Source organism: Pongo pygmaeus, chromosome 14, assembly GCF_028885625.2.
Source record: "Pongo pygmaeus isolate AG05252 chromosome 14, NHGRI_mPonPyg2-v2.0_pri, whole genome shotgun sequence".
Taxonomy (NCBI): domain Eukaryota; kingdom Metazoa; phylum Chordata; class Mammalia; order Primates; family Hominidae; genus Pongo; species Pongo pygmaeus.
This window is the reverse complement of record NC_072387.2, coordinates 60,423,107-60,438,478: the sequence shown is the minus strand read 5'-3', so window position 1 is coordinate 60,438,478 and position 15,372 is coordinate 60,423,107. Positions and strand designations below refer to the sequence as shown.

The 15,372-nt window shown below is 42.6% G+C and overlaps 2 protein-coding genes across 3 annotated transcripts in view; one reads left to right on the top strand and one right to left on the bottom strand.

Moving 5' to 3' along the window:
• ATP7B (ATPase copper transporting beta) overlaps positions 1–15,372 on the top strand; it is a 217,646-nt gene that overhangs the window by 142,816 nt on the left and 59,458 nt on the right. The window lies entirely within an intron of this gene.
• CCDC70 (coiled-coil domain containing 70) lies at positions 4,682–9,411 on the bottom strand. The gene is made up of 2 exons (XM_054446336.2): positions 8,688–9,411; positions 4,682–5,595 (listed from the first exon to the last, which is right to left on the bottom strand). The coding sequence occupies exon 2, from the start codon at positions 5,546–5,548 to the stop codon at positions 4,847–4,849; it is 702 nt and encodes a 233-aa protein (XP_054302311.1). The 5' UTR covers positions 5,549–5,595; positions 8,688–9,411; the 3' UTR covers positions 4,682–4,846.

The window sequence follows — 15,372 nt, the reverse complement described above, 5'->3', positions numbered from 1 at the left end:
TCTGCAATATCTGATATCTGCAGTTTAAGGACCCTGAGTTTTGTCCTCCCCAAAGAATAAACCTCCTATCTTCTGCAAAATGGAGGAGCAGTTTGTAGGGGAGAGAATCTAAGAGTTTGCTTCTTGAAAATGTAGTCTTCCTGTCCTTGGCTCCATCTATCCTCGTGCTTCAGGAGGCACCTGGCCTGCTAATTTTCCAGCCTTGGTGAGAGGGAGGTGGCTCTGTAGTATAAGTTGGGTTGGTTCTTGGCTTTCCCCCACTGCCAGTTTAGTTCAGATTTATTATTTTTGCTAATTCCGTTTCCACTCATTCCTCAGCTTTTCTGCTTTCAAAATTGTGTTGCTGTTGGTTTCTTTCTGATTCTTTTTGTTCTTGTGGATTTATTTCTGATTTTTAAAAACAACCCCTTTTCTGTGTTTTATCGGGACTTAGGGAGAGAGTAGAAGCCAGTGCATGCATTTGCTTTGTTATCTCTAACTGGACATCCCCTCCTCTTCTCTTTCATTCTCATTTCTTCTGGGCTTTGCCCTTTAATTTGAAAATTATTCTTTGTTTTTTCTTTTTTCCTCCTCTCATAAAGCTTCTGAAATGGGCCAAGAACCTATTTTAAAAGCCAAAAACTGAATAAAGACCCTTTCTATGTGTATTTTTAGTTTGTCCTAATAAAATGGATGGCTCTGGTTAAATAGATAGTCATACACACACACACAAAAAGTACTGTTATATATTTCAAAATGTTATCCAACCACAGCAGCACTGTCATGCTGTTTGAGTGTGAGATCCCCTCCTTCATGCCCGCCCTGGCTCCACTTTGCTTGGGCCTGATGTGAGTGACTTCACCTTGGCATCAACGACTTTCACAGGGAAAGGGGTAACCAAGGACCCACAAAAGCCACCATAAAGACTAAGAAGCAGCAGCTTTAAACAGCTGTCAAATCCAGAGAAGGTCAAAGCTAGACCTCTAGAATAGGATCAGTCATGGAAGAACTCTCCTGCTTCTCCGTCCCCTCTACTTCCACCTCGGAAGGATCCAAACCTACATGAGCACGACCAGGAGAGGAAAAGGAGAAGTATTCATCTCCTCTTCAACTGCAGGATTTCTGATTCCTGCAGAGCCTACTTGAGGGTCCAGAGCTTTATTACATGGGAATGGAACATCTTAATTACTGAATTGAGGCCATGTGCGGTGGCTTACACTTGTAATCCCAGCACTTTGGGAGGCTGAGGCGGGCAGATCACGAGGTCAGGAGTTCGAGACCAGCCTGGACAACATAGTGAAACCCTGTCTCTACTAAAAATACAGAAATTAGCCGGGTGTGGTGGCAGGTGCCTGTAATCCCAGCTACTCAGGAGGCTGAGGCAGGAGAATCCCTTGAACTCCGGAGGCAGAGGTTGCAGTGAGCCGAGATCGTGCCACTGCACTCCAGCCTGGGTGACAGGGCGAGACTCCATCTCAAAAAAAAAAAAAATTACTGAATTGGGACTGGGTTTTTTTAACTTAAAGTGACTGGAAGAATCCATGGTGTCTACTGGAGTTTTAATTTAGGGACAAGGGTGGAGCTAGCCCCATTGATACCGTTTAAAGGGACAAGAGAATTCTTGACAGCACAACGTCTAATGCTGGCACATAAGAACTTAGGACATGGTCCACCCTCCTCGGGGCAATGAGGAATAGCTTTGTTGAAGTTAATAATGTGAGGATGGAGAGAGCAATAGATGAACTAGAGTCAGACCTTGGTCATGACACAGCTCCACTCCTTACCACAGCCAAAGTCTCTTCACTGAGCATTGTTCCTTCATCTACAAAATGAGGGGGTTCAGCTAGACAGCCAGTGGGATGCCTTCTCTATCTAAACTCTTACATGAGTCTAGGGATGGCAAGGTGGAGAGGGGTTGGGTGAGTAGCCCCTTTCCTGGAGATAAACCACAGATGGTTTAAACCAGAGAAGACACTGGAGAACCCACTGCATTTCAAAAATATTTCCTTTCCCTTCTGGCAGCTTTGGGTAATTTGGGTAAGCACTTCTGGGTGGAGGCATAGCTCAGGCTTTGCGGGGAGGATGAATTTAATGGTGAAACAACAGTTATGACAATAGATGCTGTTTCTGGCGCCTCTGAATCTTCTAGTATCTGCATTATGATTTTGGAATAAAAGATGATTCATTTCGAATCTGGAACTCAGCTAAATGAGCAGGACTCTGAAACAGCATAAATGACATTTCTGCCTGCCAGGAGCTCAAAGCAGGGAGGCTGAGCCGCTCCATAGATATTTGCCTGTGCTTTGTCTTACGAAAGACCCAAGAACTCTCTCAGGAGTTCAGCCTTGCTGTCACAGGTGCTGGCTAAGGGAAGCCAGCTCTGGCTGCTGCTGAGGTTGTGGAGAAATCTGTCTGCATTTGTGCTAACAGTATTAATAAAAGCCCAGAAGTTAGGAGATGTTTCTGTGAATGTTATCTGCACTCTATCTGTGAAACAATGCTGAAGGTCAAGTGATTCCCAGATATTAGTTGTACACAGCTTACTTATCCTTAGGTTTCCTTTTGGCTAAAACTTGGTTTCATTCATCTCTGTGCATCTTTGCATAGTGTTTAAAGCACACTCGAGTGACATGCACTGCTGTAGTGCTCTCTCAGAGAGGCAGCCCCATGGGCCTCTTCCCTCCTAGCATTTGCCAAATTTTCCAAATAATGACATTGTGATTGTGTGACTCCCCCACTAGACAGGAAGCTTCCTGTAGGCAAGAATTAGCTCATTCCCAAACATAGCATAGTGTTGGCAAGGCACAGTGGTGGTGAATAAATACATAAGTGGATGATGAATTAACTGATTTATGTAGCAAAGGGATGCTGGCTACCCACCTTCTTGTTGGATGGCAGGGAACAAGAAGAAAGGTTGAGTTCACCCAGGTGCTAACCAAGCTTTGAGAACTTCCTTTCCACAGCAGATAAAAGGAGTCTGCAATGGTGGAGGTCTGGAGTACACTTTTCATCTCCCTTCACCCTGAATTTTGTCTTTGGCAGAATCTCTGGGGATTTTTGAATCTGCAGCTTTTCTCTGCACTGGGGTTCCTGCAGTGTGAATACCATCCAATGGCCCACACCATCCAGGTCTTGAGTGTGGGCCCCTGGCAGCGAATTCTCTCCACCCTGCATCCTCTTCCCCATGGCTTGCTGAAGTCCTTGCCCTGGGACCCATGGAGAGCTGAGGATGGATGTGTGACCAAGGAAAAAGCTGCTCCCACTGCTCTGACCCTGCTTCCTCTGAGAATCAGAGGACTTGCAAGAAACCCAGACTTTCCCAGGGCCAATTTTTCCATTGGCCATGCAGTAACCCAGGCTTTCCCACAATCATCTGAAGCCTCAGAGGCCTGGCTGCTCCTGGGAGTTGGCCCACTCTCCTGGCACCAAGGGTATTTGTTCACCCTTGACTTTGTAAAGATCCCTGTCCTCTCCTCTCCCTATCTCTCCACCCCCAAGCCACTGTGAAATCCTAGTGTACTTTAAGGCTCTCCCAGTATTGACACCACTATCAGCCAAGTCACTTTCCGTGACCCAGGGCTGTATTAGGAAAGGGCCACAATACCAAGAGACAGACACTGTGGGTTTTGGTCCTGGCCCTCCCCTTTGCTACTTGCTGGACCACATGCACTCACATTGCTTCTTTAGGTCTCTGTTTCCTCATCTGTACAATGGGTTTATGTACCTCCCTGCCAGCCCACAGCTGTGGTGAAGGTCACATGAGGAGGTGCATGAGAAAGTGCTTGTCTAGTAGTAGGGGACCCACCACGGTGAGGTAAGTTGATGTGTTAATAACAATGAAGGCCAGGCCTAAGGAAAGGGGAAGCAGGACACATTTGTCGTGGCATTTCTTACTCCCTTACTCCCGCACTTCTGGTCATTTGTGTAGCATTCCCTATAAAGACCATCTAATCTCCCCACCCCCAGAAGAAAAGTTGGGCACATAAGTTGCTTGACCACGTTCATGTACATTCATTCAATGTACTACTCCCTAGGGTATTTTAATTTTAAAATAGATGAAAGCAGGAAGCCCCCCAAAAAGGATGTATAATACAGAAACACAAGGACCATGAGACTTATGTGAGTGGGAATATGTGAGGGCAGGGGCAGGGAACATGCCCATGCATTGCCCAGGCCACTCCCTGGGTCAACTTGACTCCCTCATCGGGGGCGTCAGTGCTATTGGGGGCCGCACTTTTGAGTCTCAGCCCCCACGCCAAGGCCCCATTCTCATGCTGCCTGAGTAGGGCAGCTGAGACGTTTGGTGGAACTCGGAACTACCAGTGAGTGGGTCGTGCAGGGATTCTGCCTGTGTCTTCCACATGAGGCACAAACGAAGAGTTAACAGCACGGAGGCCTTTACTGGAATGCTGTCAGCCCTCTCCAGGCCTCCAAGACTGCCCCAAGTGAAGGAGAAGTGACCTCCCCACAGTGTGGAGGAGACAGTGGCGTCTCAGCCCCTCTCCGTCCCTGTGTGTCTCTAGCTGGCGTGGCCCAAGCCTCTCCTCCCCATTTTGACTCTTAAAGAGAGCCAGAGCGTCTCCACTTCCAAACACCCGCACAGGCTAGGGTCACTGGGAGCTGCCTGGGACCGAGCTCTGTGGCCCAGAGGTGGGAACATGACCTTGGATCATCACAAAACCTGGAAAACATGCAGCCAGCCTTCCTCAGAGAAGTTGGTTTTCCAGACCTTGCCTCAGGACTTTATTGGATCTTTCAAAGCAAGGAGACCAATGAGTGTGTATTTTCTCCAGCACATGGGCTCACCCTGGACTTGAATCCCAACCCAGGGGAGTCTGGACCACAGGGCCCTGCACCTGCATGCTGGCTACGCCCTGCCTCGGGAGAAGGCCAGCAAGCTCTGCCCTCTGTTGGCGTTGTGGGGCCCATCTTCGAGCATCTGCTCTCCGGCAATGTGGCCATTGTTCTCTACCCAGAAGGCCCTCTCTTCCTCCCAGAGGGCATTCTCTTCCTCCCAGAGGGACGTTTTATCCTCCCACAGGGCTTTCTCCCCCTCAAGGAGGGCTCTTTCCTCTACCCAAAGGGCCTTTTCTTCCTCCCACAGGGCCTTGTCCTCCTGAAGAAGTTTCCGGTCTCTTTCCCATAAGGCATTGTCCTCTTTCCAGAAGGCCTTATCCTCCTTCCAGAAAGTGCGGTACTTTTTCCAAAAAGTTTTCTCTTCCTCCCTGAAAGCCTTTTCCATTTCCCAGAAGGATTTTTCCTCTTTCCAGAAGGTTTTCTCCTCTTCCCAGAAAGGTCTCTCTTCTTCCCAAAAACCCAGGATCTGGCCCCGGAAAGCATGGATCTTGCCTCGGAAAGTCCACATCTCTTCCCTGAAGTCCTCTATTTTTTCACGAAAAACTTTCATCTCTTCGCGAAAAGCCTTTTCCTCCTGCAGCTTGTGCATTAGTTTCTTCTGGCGAATACTGGGAGAGGATGCTGCCAGGGACCGGAAGCAGGCAAGCCTCATCCATCTGCTCACCTTGAAGGAAAACATCTTCCTTATCAGCCGGAATGGTGGGGTGGCCATGAGGGATGACAGGACCCTTGGCCAGGTCCAGGTCGGCTGGTCAGACCCTGTGGGGGCAGCAGAAAAGACAGGTCTGTGAGTATCACGTGCCAGGGGACAGCCCTTTGTTCTGTACTACTGAATTTGAGAAAATGTAATCACTGCTCTTTGTCCCCATGATGGTGTTTGTGAGGGACAAGCTTTGGTAGAGAAACATGTGGGGTGGTCATGGCTTTGAGCTGGAGAGGCAGTCAGTACATTCAAGCTCAAGGCTGCTAAAAACATGGACACTCGGCCAAGAAGGACAGTGGCTCTCAACTAGGGTATCAGAACACACAGGTGTGACATGATGAGGCCAAGAAGAATTTACGTTTGTTAAATCAATTCGAATGAATTTAGGTTTTGGTGTACTCACTTGGGAATTGTTCCTGTCTGCCTATGGGCATGCTCACATGTGAATGTCCTCTGTTACGAGCCTGGGACACAGAAGACAGGCCCACTGACAGCAGAGGGGAGGAGGAGAGTGTATTTTAGGAGAGGAGTTTATTTTGGGAAAAGTGGTTTAAAACAAAAAGGTGAGAGATGATGGTGAATGTTTCCAGGGACATGGACCAAGAAGGCCCTCACACAATATTGAGTAATATGGAACAATAAGAAAGACACCAGATGACCCAGCAGCTCCAGTCCCAGGTATAAACCCTGAGGAAACTTAGGAACTGTGACTAGGATACATGTACAAGTGTGTTCAAGGAGCTTTGTTCATAAGAGCTCAACTCTGGAAACAATCCAATGACCATCCCAATAGAGTGGAAAAAAAATGGCGATATAGCCACATGGCAGACAGCATGGCTGCCTACAACAGCATGGGTGAATCTTATAAACCCAATGCTGAAAGAGAGAAGCAGGATCAGGGAATTTCAAAGAATGAAGTTCCAAACAAGCAAGACTAAATGCCATTGTCTAGGGGAACATACTTCAACACAGAAAGAGAAAGGCAAGGAAGTGAGTCCCAAAGTCAGAGTAATAGTTGCTGGTGTGGGAGGATTTGGAGTGTGGGATGGGGAGGTGAGACTAAGGGGTGTGATTAGGTGAGTACTTGAGAGAGGCTTCTGCAGTGTTAGCAGGACTCTGTTTCTTTGCTTGGTGGCAGTTTCATGTGTGTTGTTATAAAAATGTGTTAAGTGGTACATGGATATTTTATGTACCCCAGTCAATACAGTATATTTCACAATAAAATGAAAGCTGGGAGGAAGAAAGAAGGAAAAGAAAAAAAGAAAAGAGAAAGAGGGAGGGAAGGAAGGAAGAGAGGGAGGGAAGGAAGGGAGGGAGGGAAGGAGAAAGATCTTCAAACATTGCCACATATCTGAGGAATCAGATAGCAGAATTATCCATAACAATCCCTGTAACTACAAACATGAATCAAGGGATGAGAAAAACTGCTGGACATAGGAAGGTGGTTAGAGTGTAGTAAAGAGCTCAGTGTTGTCAGATAAGGAGTGCATGCACATGCTGAGAGCATTGTTTTCCATTTTGTGCTTTCTGGAGGAAGCTGCCAGGGTCTGGCCCTCACTCAGTGGACCTCACCGACCCATCATCCATGAGACCTATTGGGGAAATTTTCAGGGCTTTCTCTGTGTTTTTCCATTTCTGGTTTAGGAACAGGGAGTGGAGGAGGAGAAAAGACACATAGCTGGGGGGTGTGTGTGTGTATGTGTCTATGTCTGTGTGTGTGCGCGTGCATATGAAGAGACAGTGGCTAGGCTGTGGACAGCTGGTGACATCACCATCCATCCAGTCACACAAACCAGAACCAGCAGCACATCCTTGACCTTTCCGTCTCCCTCACCACACTTCTCTCCTCAACCATCAAGCCCTCCTAGCCGAGATCCAGATCCTTAACATTTCTTGAAACCATGACCCTGTTCCAGCTCCCCCACCACAGCCAGGTCAGGCCAGGATGCCTGTAACAGCCTCGCTGCTCTCTGTATTAATCTTACCCTCTCATCTGCCCCTGCACTGTAGGTATTTTCTAAAACACTCTCTCGTCCTATCACATCAGTTCAGACACCTTCAAAGACCCTGTAGCCCAAAGATCAAAGCTGAACGCCCTAGGAAGGCCCTGTGCAGCCCAACTCCAGCTTGCTTCTCCCCCTCCTTCCTACCCAGCCTGCACCCAACTCCAAATCTAAGGCCCAGTATTAATGAGCTCTATTCAGCTCTTGGCACTCTGCCTACAGTTTCCTGCCTGTGTGGTGAAGCACATGCCGCATCCTCTACTGAGAGCGCCTTTTGTTCCTGTGGTGGGCTTGAATTCCTGTTCATCCCTTCCCCTTTGAAAGCTACTCGGACCCTCCAGACAAAGTTCCTCGCCACCTCTGCGATGCTGTCTCTCTGTTACTCCACTGTTACTTGTCACACTTGATTGAAATTAGGTGTGGACATGTCTTCCTGACATCTCTGTAACCCAGCAGCTATTATAGTATAACGCCGCCTATATAGGAGGGAATTGGTGAAAATGTTGGTTGAATTGAACTGAATTTAACTGCATTTTGGAAATTTGATTTTCTATGTTGTATGGCTCTTTGCCTAGAATCCCTCCAATATGCGAGGTTCTCCCTCACTTCCATGTCATGCTGGCCCCCTCTCCCTGGATAGCCTTGCCCAACCTCACTTCAGTTCACCTAGCGAATCCTTCAGCACTCAGATACCTCCTCCAGGCCATCTCTCCTAAGCTCAGACTGAGCATGTGCCATTCCTGTCCTGCTAGAAACACCTCATCTTCCATCTCTATGTCTGGCATCCAGCGAAACGTTCTGCCACAGGATAGGTGTTCAGGAAATAGTAGCTGGATGAATGGGCGTCTACTGGGTTAGGATGTTGGAAAAAATTCACCTCCAAGTTTTTCTCAAGTGAACACAAAACTTTCTTTAAGAAAGAAAGAAAATAAGAACCATATCAAATAGGTAGATGTGTATTAAAATATAAAGTACAATATAAAACTGTAGATGTGTATCTGTATAGCTATAAAAACATGCACTAAATATACATGCCTAGTTTTCAGTTATACTGTAAGACTAGGAGCTTCTTTTTAAGGAAAATATTATATATTACCTTATGCTTAGAACAAATACTATACAGTCTAAAGCCAACAGTTACTTACTGCTTAGCTGCTTCCCAACGGGGTAAGTCCTGTAGCCCTCAGAGGGGGCAGGCGGCCATTGTCATGTCAGATCCCCAGTGATGCGTGCTTGCAGGCTTGCCCCAACAATGCTGTCGGTGACCTGTCTGTGTCCTTTCAGTCCTGACTCACAGGATGGAGATGGCCAAGAAGGGGACCTCTATAAAAGACTTTAAGGAAAGGAGGGGGCACTTGAAAGGTTTGAAAGAGTTCTTCTTCAATCTTTGACTTCACTGATAGGGCAGTGCTGTTGATGACTCACAAGTGATTGTTACCTCAGATTCTGTCAGCATTGGTTCCGGGAGCATGGTTCTAGGAAGTCATGTTCTGGTGGGGGCTTTGTGTGGGATGAATCACTTCTCGCTGCTTTCCAGATTCTTCATCTTTGGCTAGTTTGACTATGATGTGTCTTGGTCTTGAGGTTTATTCTACTTGGAGATTGTTGAGCTTCTTGGATATGCAGATTTGATGCCGTTTTTCATCAAATTTCGGAAGTTTCTGGCCATTATTTCTTCAAATATTCTTTCTTCCATTTTCTCTGTCTCCTCTCCTTCTAGGGCTCATATTATGTGAATACTAGTAGCGTGAGTGTGTCCTCCAGGTCTCTAAAGTTACGTTCATTTTTCTGCATTCTTTTTTCTTTCTGTTGCTTAGATTAGATAATCTCAATTAACCTGTTTACAAGTTCATGGATTTTTTTTTCTTCTGTCAGTTCAAATGTGCTGTTGAACCCCTCTTTAATTTTTCATTTTCAACTCCAGAATTTTTGTCACGTAGTAAAATTTTTAAATAGTCAAGTAAATTAACATATCCATCATCTCATATAGTTACCCTTTTTTGTGCACTGTAGCAAGAGCACCCACAATCTACTCTCTTAGCAAAAATCTTTAATACAGTGTTATTAACTACAGTCCTCATGTTGTACCTTAGATCTCTAAATTATTTATCCTATATATCTGCAACTTTGTACCCTTTGATCTCCCTCTTCCCGTCCACTCCCCACACCTAGCAGCCACCATTTTATTCTTTGTCTGTGTATTTGACTTTTTTCTTACTTCTTCTTCTTTTTACTTTTTTTAAGATTCTACATATAAGTGAAATTGTGCAGCATTTTTCTTTCTGTGTCTGGCTTATTTCACTTAGCATAATGTTCTCCAGGTTCATCTATCTTGTGACAAATGGCAGGATTCTCTTTTTATGACTGAATAATATTCCACTTTATATACATGCTACAATTTCTTTATCCATTCATCTGTCAGTGGACCCTTAGTCCATCCAGAATTTCTCCAGAAATTTTCACTGTGTCTCCAGAATTTGTTTGGTTATATATAGAAAAGGATATATGTACTTTTCTATATACATATATATATATACACACACACACACTTTTCTATATATATATTTTTCTATATATCTATATAAAAGTATATGTATACAAAGTGTGTATATATATATATATACACACACACATATATATGTATGCACACATACTTTTCTGTCTCTTTTTGGTAAGGCATAGTTTTTAATTCTTTCCTTTAATGCTTTTTTTGAGACATGTCTCTGTCACTCAGGCTGGAGTGCAATGGCATGGCATGATCTTGGCTAACTGAAGCCTCAACTTCCTGGACTCAAATGATCTTCCCACCTCAGCCTCTCAAGTAGCTGGGACTACAGGCGTGCACCACCAGACCTAGCTAATTTTTTGTATTTTTTGTAGAGATGGGGTTTCTCCATGTTGCCCAGGCTGGTCTCAAACTTCTGGGCTCAAGTGATCTACCCATTTGGCCTCCCAAACTGTTCAGATTATAGGTTTGAGCCATCACACCTGGCCTTGTTTTCCTTTAATTCTTTAGGAATGGTTTCTTTTAGTTCTTTAACTACATTTGTAATAGCTGACTAAAAATCTTGTTTTAATCCCCCAATGTCTGCAATTCCTCAGAGACAGTTTATAACCGAAAAGACAATTACTCAGAGAATAACAGTTTCAGGCCAGGTGTGGTGGCTCATGCCTGTAATCCTAGCACTTTGGGAGGCCGAGGAGGGAGGATGGTTTGAGTGTAGGAGTTTGAGACCAGCCAGAGCAACATAACAAGACCCTGTCTCTACAAAACTAAAATAAATTAGTCAGTTGTGGTGGTGCATGCCTGTAGTCCCAGCTGCTTGGAAGGCTGAGGAAGGAAGGATCATTTCAGTGCAGGAGGTTGAGCTGCAGTGAGCTATGGTCATGCCACTGCACTCCAGCCTGGGTGACAGAGTGAGACCCTGTCTCAAAAAAAAAAAAAAAAAAATAGAATAACAGTTTCTACTGGCTGCTTTTCCCCCTTTATATATAACTCTGTTTGCAATAAAAGGTTTCCTGTTTCTTTATGCCTCAAAAATTTTTGTTGAAGTTGGACACTGAAAATAATATAGTAACTAAAAATGAGATTTCCACTCCCAAGTTTTGTTGTTGGCATTTATTGTTGTTGCTGTTGCTATTTGTTCATTTAGTGACTTTCTTGGACAAATTCTATGAAGTCTATATTTTTTATCATGTGTGGGCATTAAAGCCTGCTTATTAGCTTAATGATCAGCTGATAACTAGACAGAGATCTCCATGAACTGATGTCTCCTTTCCTTTGCTGAGGGTGTGTGTGTGTGTGTGTGTGTGTGTTTGGTTGGGGGTCGGGGGTGCAGGTTGGGCATACCTTTAGTGATCATGCAGGCAGTTTATGATTCTGCCTAGCCTTCACTTCCTTCTTGTGAAGTCAGCCTGAGGTGAGAGATTATGGCCTTCTCAGGTCTTTCTCAGCCATGTGCACAATCGCAGGCATGTGACCCAAATTCTCAGGAATATATCAAAATCTTTCAAAGTTATCATCTTATTCTCCAGTTTTTCTTTTTCAGTTATTGGTCATGCCTCTGGTTAACCCCAGCTAGTAATGCCAAATCAGGCAACTATGATATTAAACAATTACCACTTTTTTTTTTTTTTTTTTACAAATGCCCTGAGGATAGGGTTATTTGCACAGAGTAAGCTCTGAGTCAAGTCAAATAAAGACAGGTTCTGTGAAGGAAGCTTTTCAGTGAACTGCCAAACAGGTCAAATAGTAAAAATTCTTTGAGGATGGAAAGAATCCATCCTAACCCTTACTCAGTCATTCTGGAAGTCTCAATCATTGTTTTTTTAACCATTCTTCTTTTCTAATATGTGTGCTTAAGACTATCAGTTTCCAAAACAGCCAAGTAAAAAGGGCTCCCGGGAGAACCTCCGACCTGCCACCGGGTGGACGGGGCGGGACCTCGGGAAGTTCACACTGTTTGCAGGGGAGAAGGAGCTTGGCCTCTCATGTTTCTGGGTGGCAACCTAGGATTCAGTCTGTGAGATGGGGGGCCTGTTAACAGGAACCCCTTTCGTTTTGCTGAGTTTTTTTCCCTTTACACCCAATAAATTTCGTTTTTCTTACCCTTCTGTGTGTCCACAAGCCTTATCTTTTCCTGGTTATGTGACAAGAACCCAAAGAACCCGGTTTTTAGCTGAACTGAGGAGAAAGTCCTACAACATTTTCATCTAAGTACACTTACCTGCGTCTCACATGTTTTGATATGTCACCTTTTAATTACCATTCAGTTAAAATATTTTCTGATATCCATTGGAATTTCTTCTTTGATCTATTGGCTATTTACCAGTACATTGCTTAACTTCCAAATATATGGGGATTTTCCAATTACCTTTTTGTTACTGATTTCCAGCTCAATTTCATTATGGTTTGCACAATGTATATGGTTTGTATACTCTGATTTCAATCATTTCAATTTGCTAAGACTTGCTTTATGGCCCTGTATACATTCAATTGTGGTAAATGTTCCATGTCTACTTGAAAATAATTGGTATTCTTCAGTTGCTTGATGCAGTGTTCTCTCTCTCTCTCTATGTCTGAATTAGGTTGTCTTTACCTATGTTGTTCAAATCTTCTATATCCTTATAGATTTTTCTGGCTGCTTGTTCTATGAGTTACTGAGAGAGATGTACTTGCAGATCTATTTCTTCCAGTTAGGTCAGTTTTTGTTTTATATACTTTGAGGCTATATTATTAGATACATGCATATTTACAATTGTTATATTTTCTTGGCATATTGACACTTTGATTTTTATAAAATGCCACCGTTTTATCTTTAGTAATACTTCTTGCCTTAAGTTCTACTTTGATCTTAGTATAGGCACATCAGCTTTTATTAGTGTTTGCATGGTGTATCTTTTCCATCCTTTTATTTCAACCTTTCTGTGCCCTTATATTTAAAGTGTATTTCCTGTGATGAACATATAGTTGAGTTTTGTTTTTTCTACTCTAATACAATTTGTCATTTATTTGGTTTTTAAAAATATTTACACTTAATATAATTACTGATTTATATAGGATTTGAATCTATTTTCTTACCATTTTTTTTTCTAGTCCTACCTGTTAAATGTTACTTTTCCTTTTTTCTTTTGGATTAACTAAATAATTTTATTATTCCATTTTCCTCTATTATGTCATTAGCTATATATTCTTTTAGCAATTATCCTGGAGATTACAATAGGCATCCTTGAGTTGTTAAAGTCTAATGGATTTTTATCTTTACTGCTTCTCTGATAATGCTAGAATCTTAGATGATTTTAACTCCACTTATACCCCTTCTACCTTTTTCATTTTGTTGTCATAAATTTTAATTCTGCGTATATTCAAGACTCCACAAGATTTTGCTAGTCAACATACATTTGTAATTACCCATATTTTTACCTTTTTTCATGCTCTTCATTTCTTCCTGCATCTCTGTGCTTCTGTTTGGGATAATTTTTCAGGTACTCAAAAAATCATATTCTTTAGTATGGGTCTTGTGATGAAATCTCTCAGTGTTTATTTGTTGAAAATACTTTTACCTTTTTTTTTTTAATGCCAGCTAACAGGTGTTATCGGTAGAATGGTTTGCTTAGTGTGTTTCCACTGCTGTGTAAACAAATGCCACTTTTCATTTTCCTGTTCTTTACATTATAGAGAATTTCATAGTAATGTGATTTCAAAACATAGATAAGAAATGAATTTTAATCTCTGTAATCAGTTGATAACAAAATCAACATTTGTCTCTGATGAATTTGTATTATCATAATATTGGCTCTAAGTTTTTAATAGAAAGGAAGAAAACGTAATTAGGTACTACACAATACTGAAATCCAAATAGAAGTGCCTTTGTTTTCTTATTCAGACGTATTATCCTTTATAATCCCATTTGCCTTCATTTTTGAAGCGTATTTCTACTGGTTAGAGAATTATAGGTTAGTTGTTATTTTCTTTCAGTTAGTCTGGTTTCTGTTGTTTCTGTTGAGAAGTCAGCATCAATCTAATTGTTGCTTTTTGAAGGAAGTATGTTTTTTAAAATTCTACCCGATGTTAAGACTTTGCCTTTGGTCTTTGGCAGCTTTATTTTGATGTGACCAGATGTGCTTTACTTTGTATTTTCATGCTTGGGATTTGAAGTATTTCTTGTATGATTGAAACTACCTTTGCAAAATTATGACGGTAAGAGAAATTTGACATAGTTGACTCCATCTTGCTTCTGACCTCCAGGATGTTCTTGGTCATTCCTGGGTGTAAGCCTAGGTAACTTTGGGAGGAATTTATAGTTTAACTTTGAAGCAAGGATGATAATAATCCCTCCCTAAAACAAATTCCTTCCCTGTTGGGGAACTGAAACCACCCTTTGTAAGACTAATGAAAGACCACAAGATTAGGATTATGGGAGGGGCCTGAGTTCTGATAAAATGTAGGTATGGTTTCTATAATCCCTTAATGCTCAGGAGTCATGTGGCCTGAGGCCACAGGATTTATGACTTTCCAGTTGCTCCTGTAGATAACATCACTACTGTAGAACCTAGATTGGTCTTTTGAGATTTTTTTTCAGACTTTCTGGCAATCGACTGATCCTGCCTGAATCCATGATTTATGACTCAACCAGTCCTGTGGCCCCACCCAAAGGCAGACTCAGTGCATGTGAATCGTTTTCAACACTCCTATGATTTCATCCCCAGCCAATCAGAAGTCCCCTGCCCACCAAATCATCTATAAAAACTGTAACCTCTGAGCCTCAAGAAGAGTGATTTGAGTAATAACTCCATCTCACATATAGCTGGCCTCTTGTCAATTAAACTCTTTATTTACCGCAATGCTGTGGTGTCAGTGAATTGATTTTTCTGTGCAGGGGCAGGAAGAACCCATCAGGTGATTACATCTCTGTATCTTACTAACCTTCATCACTTTTAGGACACTCTTGGACATATTTCTTTAAATATGTCATCTTATTTTCTTCTCTTTTTCACTTAACAGAATTCCAGTAACATATATGTTAAACATTTTCACTGGGTTCCTTATATTAACATTTTTATGCTCTTTTCTAATTCTCCATTCTTTTGTCTGTCTGCTTTAGTCTGTATATTTTCTACTGTCCTATAGTCCATTTCACTATTCTTTCTTCAGTGGTGTCTAATCTACTGTTTTCATTCAGTCTCTAATTTTATTTATTAAATTTTATTCCAATCTAGGATATTCATTTGGTTCTCAGTTTTTCTGGTACCAAATTTATCCATCTTGATTTTTAATTCCATTTATTAATTGTAGTTATTTTAAAGTCTGTGTCTTATTATTATTCAAGA